At 35.9% G+C, this 15,618-nt stretch overlaps 2 protein-coding genes across 7 annotated transcripts in view; one reads left to right on the plus strand and one right to left on the minus strand.

The window, feature by feature from the left end:
* Positions 1 to 3,738, plus strand: part of CUL1 (cullin 1) — a 71,928-nt gene extending 68,190 nt beyond the window's left edge. For all 6 annotated transcript variants that reach the window (XM_039362277.1, XM_039362281.1, XM_039362280.1 and 3 more), the window contains 2 exons: positions 2,586 to 2,699; positions 3,216 to 3,738. In XM_039362277.1, the coding sequence (XP_039218211.1) occupies positions 2,586 to 2,699; positions 3,216 to 3,296 (195 nt within the window). In that variant the 3' untranslated portion in view covers positions 3,297 to 3,738. The remainder of the gene's footprint in view (positions 1 to 2,585; positions 2,700 to 3,215) is intronic.
* Positions 3,739 to 5,112: 1,374 nt separating this feature from the next.
* EZH2 (enhancer of zeste 2 polycomb repressive complex 2 subunit) overlaps positions 5,113 to 15,618 on the minus strand; it is a gene marked incomplete at its 5' end in the record, with an annotated part of 68,340 nt that continues 57,834 nt past the window's right edge. The window contains 8 exons of the mRNA XM_039362285.1: positions 5,113 to 5,437; positions 5,947 to 6,031; positions 6,121 to 6,201; positions 6,708 to 6,789; positions 10,493 to 10,588; positions 11,786 to 11,964; positions 13,743 to 13,868; positions 14,632 to 14,672. Of these exons, the coding sequence (XP_039218219.1) occupies positions 5,377 to 5,437; positions 5,947 to 6,031; positions 6,121 to 6,201; positions 6,708 to 6,789; positions 10,493 to 10,588; positions 11,786 to 11,964; positions 13,743 to 13,868; positions 14,632 to 14,672 (751 nt within the window). The remainder of the gene's footprint in view (positions 5,438 to 5,946; positions 6,032 to 6,120; positions 6,202 to 6,707; positions 6,790 to 10,492; positions 10,589 to 11,785; positions 11,965 to 13,742; positions 13,869 to 14,631; positions 14,673 to 15,618) is intronic.

Genomic DNA, 15,618 nt, shown 5'->3' on the forward strand with positions numbered 1-15,618 from the left:
TTGTGGAGAGAAGGTCACAGGGCAATCACAGAGGATCCTGAATGAAGTAGATTATCTGGATCTCCTTCAGTCAGGGTTCAGGCAACAGTTTGGAATTGAAACAGCATTGATTGTGGATAACTTCAGGCATGAACAGGATGAAGTGGTGCAATCCTCCTGACTCTTCTTGATTCTCAGAAGCATTTAAAAAAAAAAACCTGGTGGATTGTGATATTCTACTGTGCCAGCTCCAGGAGTTGAGTTTCAATGGCACTGTGTTGTGCAGGTTCTCCTCCTTACTATGGGATCGATGTCAGTCAATATTGATGGAGAGGGAAAGATCAAGTCTCATTTCTCTCTCCAATCTTATTTAACATCTACATGAGGCCACTGGGTGTTTGGGGCGAGATATCAATATGAAGATAACACCCATCTATATCTCTAGTCAAGGCCCCTTGAATGATGCTATAGAGGTCCTATTCCAGGGAGCTGCACTGATTGCTGCTGTATTCTGGGTGCAATTCAAGGTGCTAGTTGTCTTTTAAGCATTACATGGCTTGAGATTACTGGAGTGACTTTTTCCAACAGTCTCTACCTGTGCAATTTGATCCAGCAGATTAGACGATAGCCCCTGCCTTGTGGAATATTCGCCCCACAGAGATTAGATTGGCTCCAACCTTGCTTCTGGCCTTTTGTAAGGCTTTAAAACAGTGGTTCTCAACCTTTTTAATGCCGTGACCCTAACGGGTCGTAAGTCGAGGACTACCCAACCGGTCGTAAGTCAAGGACTACCCAACCGGTCGTAAGTTGAGGACTTTCCCTGCCCAGGAGCGCCGCGCATGCGTGGTGCCGCCCCCTGCGCCGGCCGAGGCGTAGCTGGCAAGCGGCAGAGACGGCGCAGGCCGACCACCGGCTGGGCTACCAGCTGGCCCAGCCCAAGGGAGGTAAGGCACTCGCTGGGCCCCATGCGCGCCAGCAACCCTCCCTGTGCCCGCCAGCCTCCCACCTCCCACCCCTGGCCCTCTTTTACTTACATTTTTAGTAGTTGCTCAGCAGGGAGGGGTGGAAATTTCCAGACAGCTCACCTTCGCTGCAGACAACTTGCAGCACCGTTTGCAGAATGGGACTTTTGGCGGGCTCAGCAGGGCAGAGACAGTCTGGACAATTCCTATTGGCTTTTGAAAGCCAATAGAATTAGACTCTATTCAAGAGAGTCTATTCTATTGGCTTTCAAAAGCCAATAGAATAAAAGGGAGTAATACAGCCAAGGAAAAGGGGAAAAAAATGGCGGACTGCGTTGTTTGGCGACCCCCTTGAAATGGTCGTTCGACCCCAAATGGGGTCCCAACCCACAGGTTGAGAACCACTGCTTTAAAAACTTAGAAATGTACCTGCACCTGAGTAATAACCCTGGCTGCTCTTTGCATTTATTTTCTGGATGTTTTACTGTTTTTGTTTTATAATGTTAGGATTGTAAACCACTCAGTTGCTTGATTGAATTGAGCAGCTATAGAAATAGAACAAAAAAATAAATAATTAATTAATTTTGACAATTTTCATTCGGGCTTCAAACCTGTATACAATGCAGAAATTAAAATAATCATGCTTGTGGAATTTTTTTGATAGGACTAGGAAATGGATAGTGAATTTTTTGTTCTACTTGATCTCTTTTGATGGCAATTGATCATGTGATCATATCTTCTTTAGGGATTGGGGTAGGGGACCTCCTTTCTGAGGTGATTTCCTGCTGATGTTGGAAAAGATGAGATTAAGCCTGATATATCTTTGTTGCGATCCTTTGTCGGGTTTGACACTTTTCCTGCTCTTATTTAATAAAGCCATAGAATAGGATCATTGATGGTAAGAATAATGATAATCAGTTGAATATTGTAACCCTTGACTGACCAAATGAAGCTGTCAGATTTTTGTCTTGGTGCTTAAAGGTTATTAAGGTATGGATGGATTGGAAAAGGCTTATAATCAATCTTAGTAGGCTGAATGGTTGTGGATTCATCCATGTTCTGTTTGAATTTTTATTACAATGTTCTGTTTGCTTTCTTCTTCAGAATCCTTCTTAAAATCTTCTCCATTCCCCTTTTTATCTTTTCATCCTTGGGCATTTATAGAAATGAAAAAAAAATTATAGTAGCACCATTTTAAACCATTTACACCATTTTAAAATTTATTTGAATTTTATTTCTCTGACCCAAAGCATCACCTAATTTGACATTTGTATAATTCATTTGCATGTGTATTCTGATCAAAGTTGCTATTCTGTGGCCTTATAGAACTGTTCCTGGCAGAAAAAAATCTGTTTTCCCTACGTTGTTTTATTGGTATATCAGAGTGCCAGAGACACACTATTATATCTATATAGGATATATTTAAACATCTCAAGATTTAAGCTAGCATTGTTTATTTTTGTTATGAAATGGCCACAATCAAATGACATACTTGCTAGCATTCATCCATCTTTGAAATAACAATCACCTCTGTACACCTTCAATGATTATAATAATGACTAAAATGATTAAAATAATTATTAGCCTCCCATAGCATTTGTTGATCAAGGATTAGGTTTTAAGTCTACATTTTGTGTATATTAGGCTGCTATTGTGAGGATTATGAAGATGAGAAAAGTCCTTAAGCATCAGCAGTTGCTTGGAGAAGTGCTTACCCAGCTGTCATCAAGATTCAAACCACGAGTCCCAGTAATAAAGGTTTGTCTAAAGCAGCGGTCTCTAACCTTTAGTGGTATCACACTAAATCAAGCTATTAGGAGAAAGTTATAAGTTAAACAGTGTCAATAAAAAAATTAAATAACTTCAATAGCATGTTTATGTTTAAACCTTACCGCATAGAACAGTAGTTACTGTTTTATAAACAAACTCAACTTTTTAGCCATGCTTGTACTTACTTCAATTCTCTTTGAAACCTCTCTACCATTCTTATTAGGTAATAAACTCAGTCCTTTTTTGCAATATGTGTACTTTATGAATCTTTTGCTTTTTTAATATTTTTGATACGAACAGGTAATGGTTACCAGTTAATATTAATGGTAATTAGTAGTTACTATTTCTTTTGGCCTTTCCCCCTGTCATTTTTTTTATGTTAGGTTAAAAGTTTTTTTATTTGTTTCACTGTATCTTTACTAGATAAATCATTGTTAAAGCTTGTTAAACACTTAGAATTGGTCAAAAACATCTCAGAAAAATTGTTTTTCTTTCTATTTTCAGAAATGCATTGATATTCTAATAGAAAAGGAATACTTGGAACGGGTGGATGGTGAAAAGGACACCTACAGTTATTTGGCTTAACAGTTTGTAGCAGCTGTCTGTGTCAGTCTTAAATTGTAACAAGTTTGAAAGAGAATAAAACTTGTTGATCTGCTGCTGTCTGGACCTCCATTTTTATAATTAAGACCAGGACTACCATCTGCCAGTCCTAGAATTACATCAGACCTGCTCAGGATTGATACATTTCAAGTTTGTACATATGGACACCAATGCCATTTAATCTAATTTAAGAACAGAATTGAATCTGAAACCTTCCCCACTGGAGGTTGCATGCTACTGCATTTAAATCAATACATTGACTATACAAAGAAGAGCTGTTTCCCCAGACAGCACTTACACGCATTGGCAGCACTTTGAGAGAATCTGATTTGGGCACATGTGTAATCTGCTATGAAAAATCATTTGTATAGTGTGCTTCATTTTTTAATGTGCGATAAATAAAAAATAAAAAATTTCTGTATAAGTTGCATTTGGTTTATTGTTAAGTTACATGACTTTATCTTTCTTAAATGAAAGGAGCAATGAATATGAAAACCAAATGATCTGGGTACTGTTTTGCTTTCAGTATTATCTCTAGTGCCACCAAGTAAAACTTCACCAAACTGAAATCAGTCTTGATCTATTTCCTTTGAAACAGAGGGAAGAAAAAATTAAGTACAGATAGTCCTCAATTTGTAATCACAATTGAGCCAAACATTTCTGTTGCTAAATGAGACATTTGTTAAGTTAGTTTTGCCCAGTTTTATGACTTTTCATGCAACAGGTATTAAGTGAATCACTGCCATTGTTAAGTTAGTAACATAGTTATCAAATGAATCTGGCTTCCCTATTGACTTTTTTGTCAGGTTACTGTGATCATCATAAAAATGAGTCAGTTGCCAAGTGTCTGAATTTTGATCATATGATTATGGGAATGCCGCAATGATTGTAAGTGTAAAAAAATCATAAATCATTTTTTCAGTGCTATTGTAACTTCAAACAGCCACTAAATTGTAAGTTGTAAGTTGCGGACTACCTGTATTCCACATGTAAGAATATTTCATCTACACTTTATTGCTAAATAGTACTCTTAGTGATAGGAAGTTATGTGAGCTCATATTTAACATCTAAAATAGTGGGAATATTGGTTCTAACATGGGCACTCTGCAGGCTGACCTGATTATTCATTAGGGATTCTGTTATTTTGTGTGTGTGTGTGTGTGAGTGAGTGTGTGTGTGTGTGTGTGTGTGTGTACACATGCACATATTGATACTATTCTGAGATAGTTTCTGCTGTTGTAAGGATTTTTTCTACAGCATGTTGAAGAGGAGAGAACAAGCAGTCACGGTGAGCATACATGCTATATTTGTGACTTTTTATAGTTCACTGTAAAAAAGATGAATAAAGTTCATTAGGACAAAAGAAAATAACTAAGTTTAATTTAACAACATACAGCTCTTGATGTAAAGAAGCTAGTAGGATATAATGGTTAAGATACTTCCCAAAAGCAGGTTCTAGTTTTCTGCTAGACACAGAAGCCAGATAGCTAACCTTGGATCAACAGCCTTCTGAGCCCAAATCAAGCATGTCAGGCAAGTTCTGTGATAAACTAGCTGTAAAAACAAATCCCTTGTCACATATGTTGGTAAGATTCACAGTAAAGACTAGGTGAGCATGCAACTAATTGGGACAAACACTAAAACTGCTCTTGTGGTAAGGTGATCTTTTTGGGATCAACAACGTATTAAATTTTTCACAGTTATTTTTGATTCAAGTTTTGTTAAATTTGTAGCAGATTTCAAATATATTTACATTCAAGCCAAGCCTTTGTTTAAAGATGGCAACATACAATATGAATTCAAAGTTCAAGTATCCTTTATTCAAGGTTCAAAAAGTGTACCACACTGCAGTATTGTAAAAGATCAATGGTACAAAACATGTTGCAGCTGGTGAAAAGGCATTAAAAAGTTGATTTTAAAATCTCAATATAAATTACAGATACAGTACTTTGCAAATTTTGCATTCCAAATTGCATCAATTCAGTTTTTAAAAATAAAATTGCCCACAGTAGTAGAAACTCCTGAAGATAAGGCAGCTGTTTTATAGGCGAGGTAGTTGGTATCAAGGGATTTCCATTTCTCTTTCAATGCCTACATACTTGAGGGCGTCAGCCTGACTATATCTAAAACAAAAAGAGAAATAACTTGCATAATTGGTTTTAAAGCAAACTGCCCAAGAATAATCTTAAAAAGCTTTTGAAAAGCTACTTTTTCAAAAGAAAAGTAGGGGGGAAAAGATAAAGATATAAAGAAGTGGCTTCCAATTTTTTTTACAGCAGTTAAGAAATACAAATATAATTTTAACTTTTCTCTAAGGTGACATCATGACTCTCTTTTCTGTAGTTTATTCTGCCTAATAATCAAAACCATAAATCATTAGTTCATTTTTTATTTTTTACATAAAAAGTCCATAAAGGGTTTCCAGTCACCTCAAGAATATATAAAAATCTTACCAAAGAAATGAAATCAATTATTCCCACATCCAATAATTTATGAAGCTTACAATGTAATAATTCTGACTACACATATTTTTACAATTTTTTATTGATAAAAGCTAGTAAAGATATTCGCATGACTTAAATATTGAAATGTATTAGTACTCCGATTTAGGTTTTGGCATTATTATCCCTACCTGTAATCAAAAAAGAGTTCTTCACCAGTCTGAATGGCTCTCTTAGCAAATATTCCTATTCTGTGATCTCCATTAACCATCATAACTGTAAAAGAAAAAATGAAATTGAGGAAAAGTTTTACAAACATCTTCTGTTTCAAAAGTATGTGAGTATACTCCTGTATCGGTAGTCACCTTTTGCATAGCAGTTGGGATTGACTGAATGGTTTGCAAATCTTATTTTGTTACCCTTCCGTGTTGCATCAACCACAAAATCTAAATAAAAACAACAGATAAATTCACAGTTGCCTGAAAAAGTAGGAAATATAGTAATATTCTTAGAAAAAAATGTCTTATTTTGCAGGTAAAGCTTTGTTTATCTGTCACTTGAATAATTATGCTTCAATTACTGACTTGGCTTATATTATATTATATTATATTGGCTTATATTCTATCAGGTATCATACATAATATTTAAATGCTTTCTGTAAAATATTCTGGGTATTTTCGTCAATTAACACTCTTCTAGTTTTCATAAAGTGTCATCTTTGTTGCTCACATATCCTACAAATTGTTTTTTTACCATAGTTTGTTAGGTTTTCAATTCCTGATAACATTTAACATTAAAATATTTTTTCCATTATTAAGAACATTAAACATTTCAAACTTAAAAATCTTAGCAATTCTAATTAGGTGACTGGAAGCAGCATTAGTACTGTGGCCAATATTTGAGATAAGATGTGAATAAAGTAGAAGAAGGTTAAAGACAGCAATACACATACCGTTATTCAAATTGAATAGAAAGCTGCACATGTATTTATCATAGACTTTCCCTCTTCTGTCTGCTTCATCCTGAGAAATAATCTGAAAATAATATTTAAAAGATGGTTCTGATAACTCCAGAACCTATTTTTACTACTCATTCCCATCCCCTCTTTCACTTTTAAATTTGCAGAATATTTGATTCAGCAACTTAGAAATTTTCTATTACAAATAAACTGTTCTAATATATTCTGCTGCAACCTTTTATCTATGACAAGGCTTCTTAAAGTTTGATACCATAACCTCCCTCAAAATTATAAATGATTGTCTGGATTTCTTCTCATAGATAAAAACTACTGAATCGGTTGGAATTACGGTTGGGCAAAAATACTCATTGAGCTTCACTAGCATGTTATATTTCTACAGATTTTCCAGATGCAGGTAGTTCTGGAGTTACAACTTTAACTGAACTGGCCCATTAGGGTTGGAAGTCAGGACAGACATTAAATGAACTGCCTCAAATAATGACCAACCACCCCTGCTCTCCCAGAGCATTCGTTAAATGAACATGCAGGTTGTTGAATGGAATATGGCTGTCAGGAGACTTCAAGCAAGCAAACAAAAACTTTCTACAGCTTTTTGCCTGCAGAACACAGGGCAGAAGCTGAGTCCTTGGAGTTTTTTGCTGTTTGACTACCCTTACAATGCAGCTATGATTTGCCTTTGGAATCCTAGCTGGGTTCTAAAGGCAGACACAAACACAGGAGGAGTTCTGGCTGGATCCTAAAGAGAAGCTTTTTTTTTTTTCGTTTTCTTAATTGAAGAAAGGGCTTTCTGAGGGAGAGGGGATTAAAAAGGAAGACTTTGGGAAGCTCATCCTGAAGTTGCTGCCTTTGCTTCCAGGTGCTGAAATCCCAAAGCCTATCAAAAACAAGGAGAGATTTGCAATTTCCTGATGGCCACCTCATCAGTTCCGATTAAGTTTCGAAAGCAATCTCCATTTCCTAAAGTAATTGCCAGAGTGCTGAAAATGGCAACTGCTTCCAGGAGGCATTGGGAACAAGCCAGGTGCTACAGGGTCCTGTAGGGATGGGATGGGGAGAGAGGTAGAGGATTCTGCAGCATCCCATGGTTGGTATTAAGGGCGAATGACCATGGGGTGCTGTGACCATAGTAATTTTGAAACAGTCATATGTATGGTATAACTCATAACTTTGAATTCAAGGATTACCTGTATACTACTATACACCACACCAAAATCACTACCCAATAACAAACCTAGAAAAGATCATTAAGCAATGGATCTGTGAACACCTAGCAACAACAAATTATTAAGAGCCATGGTAGCACAGTGGTTAGAATGCAGTATTGCAGGCTAATTCTGCTGACTGCCAATTGCCAGCAGTTCAGCAGTTTGAGTCTCACCGGCTCAAGGTTGACTCAGACTTCCATCCTTCCTGATCGGTAAAATGGGGGCAATATGCTGACTCTGTAAACTTCTTAGAGGGCTGTAAAGGCACTGTGAAGCAGTATATAAGTGTAAGTGCTTTTGCTAAGCGGTATATAAGTCTACTTGCTATTGCTAATGTAAGAACTGCATTCTTGGACAAATGTCTAAATTAATGTATCAGAGAAATGCTGTAGATGTAGATTACTTAGACTTCAGTAAAGCATTTGATAAAGGAGACCATAGCCTACTACTTGATAGGATAGAAAAACATGGAATAGAATATCACCATCAGATGCATTTCTAACTGGCTGACCAACTGCATTCAACATGCAGTCTTCAATGGAACTACATCTACAAGGAAGGAAACATGCAGTCAGGTACCCCAAGGTTCTGTCAGGCCCAGTACTCTTCAACATCTTCATAAACAATTTAGATGAGATAGAAGGGGAACTCGTCAAATTTGCAGACAGCACAAAACGGGAATAGCCAACACTTTAGAACATAGGCTCAAATTCCAAAACTTGAACACTGGACCCTATCCGACAAAATGCAATTCAGTGGTGAGAAAAATTAAGGTCTTACACTTAGGCAAGAAAAACCAGATGCATAGGTACAGAATAGGTGTAAATATCAGAGGAATTTAGATGCCCTAGTTGACAACCACTTAAGTATGAACCAGTAGTGTGCTGCAACTGCCAAAAAGCCAATGCAGTCCTAAGATGCATCAATCAAGGGATAAATCAAGATCACATGAAGTGTTAATACTGTTTTCTACTGCACTGGTAAGACCACACTTGGAATACTGCAACCATTTTTGGTCATCACAATACAAAAAATAAATAAATGTTGAGACCCTAGAATATGCAAAGAAGAGCCATAAAGATGATTAGGTCACTGGAGGCTAAAAGCACATGATGAATGATTGCAGGAAGTGGGTGTGTCTACCCTAACCAACAGAAGGACCAGGCATGATATGATAGCAGTCTTCCAATTTTTGAAGGGCTGTGACACAGAAGCGGGGGTTGACCTATTCTCCAAAGCACCTAAGGGCTGGATAAGAAGTAATGGATGGAAACCTTTGAAACAAAGATCTAACCACGAATTAAAGAAAAATTTCCTATCGGTGAAAATAAGTGGAACAGCTTGCCAGTTGTTGTGGGTGCTCCATCATCAGATGTTTACACTCTTCAAAAGGTTTACTTGAATATGGCAAGCTACAAAATGTTCATTTACTAGAAACAAACTGGTGAAGCTCTTCCTATATCTAATCCCTCCTGCATTTTAGTATGCTTCCCTTACAAATTCAGCTTGTTTGTTGTTGTCTTTCTGGCCCTTAAAAGATGGCCTAGAATTACCTCACTGTTTTTTTTTATGTCAATGGTACTAAAGGCTTTCTTGAAAATAAAGATGATACTGTACAGTGCATTTCACAGTGCAAGATACTATGTTCCCATTTTAATTAAAATTAAGAATTGGAATTCACACTGCAGCCTTTTGACTTCTTTACAATAATGGGGTCCAAGTGATCTGTAGATTAAGAACTGCATTATTGTCATATTATTTTCCTGCCTAACAAGTGAATAAAGTAGTTTTTTCTATATATTTGAATACGGAGAAGAGTATTCCATTGGAAAAGCTATTGGAAGAAATTCAACTCCTGGCCTAACTGATTTTCAGAAGGTAAATTTACACTAACCAATTGAGGACAATTAACCTTTAAATTTGAGTGATTAGAAGGAATCCTATCAATATCAAAATCCTATCAAAATCAAAAGCAATGAGTCCTACCTACTGTAAAAAACTGTACATAAGATTATACAGAGAAAGAGGCTTTCGGTATTTTTTATGCAGAGGGGTTTTTACTCCGTCAATAAAACTATTTTTATCATCACTGGAATATTAAGAGCAAGGAAGAAGAGATACCTCCCTCTATGTGTCTATTCCTGATTCTCTATTTATGACATCCTTGTGGGACTATTTTTTGGGTGTCTAAGAGGAAAAAAAAACAGATTTGAAATATTCCCAAAGTTTTATTCCTAAAAAATCAATTATTAGCAACATCCTTCCAAATTATTATACCTTATATTACTAGGGATATTTAGATTCTGTATATTAGAATGCAGAATATTTTTTTCTTAAAATGTCATCCAATTTCCCTTCTCTTCATGTATACAACATACTTCAAAATTCTAATACAAACCAGGCAACCATATGCTCTTTCATATGGATGTTTACAGACCTATCATCTCTCCATTACTTACTTATAAAAACATACATTTGAAAAGGATGTAGTTATTCAAAAGAATTCACAATAATTTGGGTGTAAAATACTAACTCCAAAACAGTTGTTCTTACCTCACCACAATATTCAGAGATGAATTCATTTTTCTGCACTGGATCCTTAATGAAAATCCCCCAGCCTGCCACATCAGAAGGTGCTAGCAGCAGATGCTAGCAGAATGAAAAAGCAAGTGCCTTAAACAAGCCAATAAAACTAAAAAGATACTTAATTCTAATAAAACACATAATATGCAATGTTAAAAGGGCAAAAAAATGAAAATATTGACTAACTAACAATAAATGATTTGTTTTTAGTGCTTGTTCATATAAATAGTGAAGTTCTGACATGCGGACTCATAGACATTCACAGAAAATACAGTTTTGAAACACAAAATGATCTTCCATTGAATCCACATCAGGGAAATCTCCATCTCACCCCAATTTTTCATGAGTCTTTTGAAACCTTGCATCAGCATGAATGCAGGTATTTCAAAACTGCAAAGGCATCAAGTGAGGCAGGCAAATGTCAGTTAAAATTATACCTCATAAAGGAGCAGCATTTCACTCAAAGCTTATTTGTTTTGTGTCATTGCTACTGTATTATCTACAAGGAAATTTTCTACAAGCCCATTAAAATGAATAGAATCTGAATAAGAACAATAGAGCACTAATTTGCATTTAATTAAAACATAAGAACTAATCTGTGGCATTGTCATAAAATTCCACTGTACTATTAGAAATATAACAAATATGAATATATTATGTATTAGCACAATTTCTGAACATGGTGAAACCTTCAGAAGAAAGTGCTATTACGGAACCTTCTGCTTTCCACCACTGAGTTTATTCTGTGTTGCTTAATTTCTGTTAAAATGAAAGTAGCAGCTTCAGATGTGCATATTTTTTGTCTGTGGAGATAACTCTGTATGATTACTAAACAACAAATTCTATGGAGTAGTCTATCATAAGTGTAATATGTTTATGTGCCAATCCTGGTGGCTTCTATGTTAGAGCAGTGTTATAGATGGCTGATCACACAATATACAAGCATTTGATAACTGAACTTCCAATAGCGTGTGTAAACTGTGCATTTGAGAATATACAATTTCTGAATATACAGTTTCACACTCCTATAGTTGCAAACACAAAGTAATAAAACTAAAATGGTTTACAATCCTAATTTGATTACCATCCCAACAAAAACACACTTAGATAATTCCCCAATAAACTAAGTGATATAAATCAGGGAACAGGTTATATAAAAATCATCTTCCACTTTCTTGAAGGAGAATGCTCTATATATTTTGCAGAGATGTCTATCATGAACAAAGATAAAATGTGTCATCTGTTCATAAAAAGATGAACCACCTTTTTGGACCCTCGTTGAATGCTGCAGTTCTTGCAAGACACATTTTTGCTATCCCAATGATCAGCTGCTCCACATGTCAAACAGAGATCTGGATCACACTCACGTACAGCTAAGTAGCAAGGACACTGCTTTGTATTGCATTGTGCTTTACAACGGCATCCAGGAAATCTGTTTTGGCCTTTAAAAGAAAAATGAAAGTTGAATCAATTTATTTAATTCCTGTTACTGCTGGTTTGCTCAGGACTTTGTTCAGTTTAAAATGCTAGGCAATGCAAATGCAGTCACCAAACTGAAGTAGAAACCCAAAGAGTTTAAAGTAGACCATGTCATTACATATCTCAAGGTTACTTATCTAAACAGTTCAGGTAGTAGCACGTATCAGCAGCTCATACATTTAGATATATGTTACAGTATTTAAAATATTATCTATTCAAACTGCAGTGTTATCATTAAAGCTTTGGGACAATCCTCTTTGAAATTTTTATCCTCTACAAACCCTGTGTTTTTGAAAGAATGGTATATGCTGCAGAAGATTTGTGGACCCATAGCAGGAAATCCTTCAGAACCATTTTCAACTTTTCAAAGATTAGCTAGCTTTTAAATGGTACTTGATTTGAAGAATAAGTCCTCAAAGTAGGAGACATAGGAAGCAGAACAAAGAAATAGCTGGGGCCATAACAAAAATGAAATGTGCTTTATATTGAATTCAGTTTTAATTAATTAATTAATTAATTAATTAATTAATAATAATAATAGTAAAGTTGGAAGGAACCTTGGAGGTCATCTAGACCAACCCCCTGCTCAAGCAGGAAACCCTATATCATTTCAGACAAATGGCTGTCCAGTCTCTTCTTAAAAACTTCCAGTGTTGGAGCATTTACTGCTTCTGGAGGCAGGCTGTTCCACTGATTAATTGTTCTCACTGTCAGGAAGTTTCTCCTTAGTTCTAGGTTGCTTCTCTCCTTGATTAGTTTCCACCCGTTGCTTCTTGTCCTGCCTTCAGGTGCTTTGGAAAATAGCTTAATTCCCTCTTCTTTATGGCAGCCCCTGAGATATTGGAATACTGCTATCATGTCCCCCCTTGTCCTTCTCTTCGTTAAACTAGACATACCCAATTCTAGCAACCGTTCCTTATATGTTTTAGCCTCCAGTCCCCTAATCATCTTTGTTGCTCTTCTCTGTACTCTTTCTAGAGTCTCAACATCTTTTTTACATCGTGGTGACCAAAACTGGATGTAAATACTTAAATACAAGTAATATTCCTTTATAGTTAAAAAAATCGTTTTCACCAAAAATTACAGTTTTGAGGCGAATATTGGATGGGCTATAACGACCAATCTAGTTTCCTAGAGCTGGATATGGTCCAAGGCCTGGAAACGGTGAATCTCTCTGCTTCCGTGAATTGGGGGTTGCACTTTAGAATATTCTCTATAAATTTCTTTATAAATACCTTCTCTAAAAAAATACAAGGAAAGATTTTGTTCTAGGATTCTTTTTCATTATTATTGATCTTCATGAAAAAATATAAGCTTCAAAAGAACAGAATCATGGGGGGAAATTATTGCACTGGGAAATATTAATGGCTGTTATGACTGACACAATATTTGCTTGTTTTAAATGAGCTTTATTTACAATTTAAGTAAGAAAAAATAGAACATAGAATCAGAGGGCTGGAAAGAACATCAGAGGTTTCCTAGTCCAATCTCCTGTTAAGGCTGAAACCTTGTAACATGCCAGTAAAATGGTTGTCTAATCTGCTTTTGAAACAACTAACCTGACACTGAGTGTTTAAAAGGCAAATTGTGAACTCTCCTCTTGCCATCTGACCAGATTTTTTAAAAATCAGAATGAGTTATTAAATTTTGTTAAACTTTTCACAAGAATGGCTTTAAAATTTCATCAGTGAGACAACCTCTTGTTCAAATCATATTAAAATGAAATTTCCCCAATACTTACATTCTGAACTGCACTGACAGAACTTCTCACAAAAGTTCTGTGCAATGACACATGGACATGAATTGTCACAAGGCTGGCGTGGATGATCACATGGCTGGTAGTTGTAAACATGATTAGATGATCCATCTGAACAACAACAAATGTAGGCATTATTATTAAGGACAGAAAAATTGATACATCTTTTTTTTGTAAAAATTTTTATTTTCAATTTTACAATACATAACAATCTTACAAATACTTCAGATAAAAAATAAAACAAATTGATACACACCATATTTGGTCTTGCCCGCCCATTTCCCCCCAAACCGCATCCCACCTAAAAATTTTGATACATTTTCTGAAGAATGTATTTCCAGCCAAATAATTACATAAAACCCCTGCATATCCCTACATATTTTCAATAATTAGGGAAAGGGTAAAAGAAATAATCTAAACTCAATGCACTTAAACAGAATCTTTTAGTACTCTTATCTTTCCCTGTGTTGGGCTAAAGGAGCAATATGGAAGAGGTAGTTTTAGATGTATCCTGATGCAAGAATTATAAAGGCACCATTATTGTTTGTCTATTATAAAAATTCTGGAAAAAAGGGGTGATGTTTTATGTTCTAAAAGTGGATCAAGTACAAAATCTTCCCACTTTTCTGCTATAGTCTTAGAACTGGGAAAATACTATATTGAGCCTAGAGTCAGTATAATTTCTATTCCTCCTATGTAGGACAATCAAATCAAGGGATAATCTTCTGACTTAAATTAAACCAGAATACCCTTAGGGAGAAAGTATCTCCATTTACATACTAGAACCACTTGCTTATAAAAATTTACAGGTAGGATGTTTGTTAAAATATTAAACAAAAATAGAATTTCACGACGTAAGTTTAAAGATGCTAACCCTTCTTTAGCTGTATCTTTCTGCAATGTGCAGCCCACAGTCTATAAAAAGAAGAACATACAATATAGTTAATAGATTTTTCACATGGAAAATGCACCTAACTCAATCTGCATTTTAAAAGAGATTTTGATATTTATCACTTTCAGAAACAAATGTCAAAATGTCACTTAAGACTACATTATTACAAAAAAAAAAAAAAAATACTAATCCGTGAATTCATTCTTGGTAACAGCTCTCTTACAAAACATGAAGAAAATAGTGAAGGTCAGTTGGTGCAATGCAATGCAGGGCAGTGATGGGGCTAGACTGGATCTGTTGGAGAAGGCTGCTTCATATCCTTGGCATCTCCAGGGTGTTTGGAGTTATCTGTGGGACAGTTGTTTTGCATTCCACTGTGAATACTTTCCAGGTACTGGTATTCAGCTTCATGCTGCATTGGAATTTTCCCAGCATTTAAAGGCATAGCTTGGGGGGAGGGGGCAGGGGAGATGCAGGTGAGAGGAGTTGCAGCATCCCTGTGACCACTCATAAGCATAGGCAGACTGCCAAAAACCTGAACTCTGATTATGTGACTGGTTGGGAGAGGTGTCTGCAACAGATGTAATTTCAGGCACATTCATTCAGCACCATTGTAACTTCAAATGGATGCTGAATGAATAGTTGTAAATCAAGAACTACCTGTATTATCCCAGTTTTCATAGCCCAGCATTCTAATTGCTGCTAGAAATCAACAGCCCATATAACAGAACGGACTGGCTCTGAGGTTTCAAATCATTCACACTGCTTGGATGGAGACAATGCTAAGACCAGCAGAACACTGACTAAATAGAAATGCTCACAGCTTCATATTACTACTCATCCACCAAAAAAATAAGATATAACCAATTTTTGGTAGAGGGAAATTAGATTTTACATGGGTGGGCTCACTAAAGAAAGCCAATAAAGTATATTTGCCTACAGATAAATGTGGATATACTCAGGGACTCT

This window comes from Crotalus tigris, unplaced genomic scaffold (genome assembly GCF_016545835.1).
Source record: "Crotalus tigris isolate CLP2741 ecotype Arizona unplaced genomic scaffold, ASM1654583v1 scf7180000019411.436016, whole genome shotgun sequence".
NCBI classification, from domain to species: Eukaryota; Metazoa; Chordata; class Lepidosauria; order Squamata; family Viperidae; genus Crotalus; species Crotalus tigris.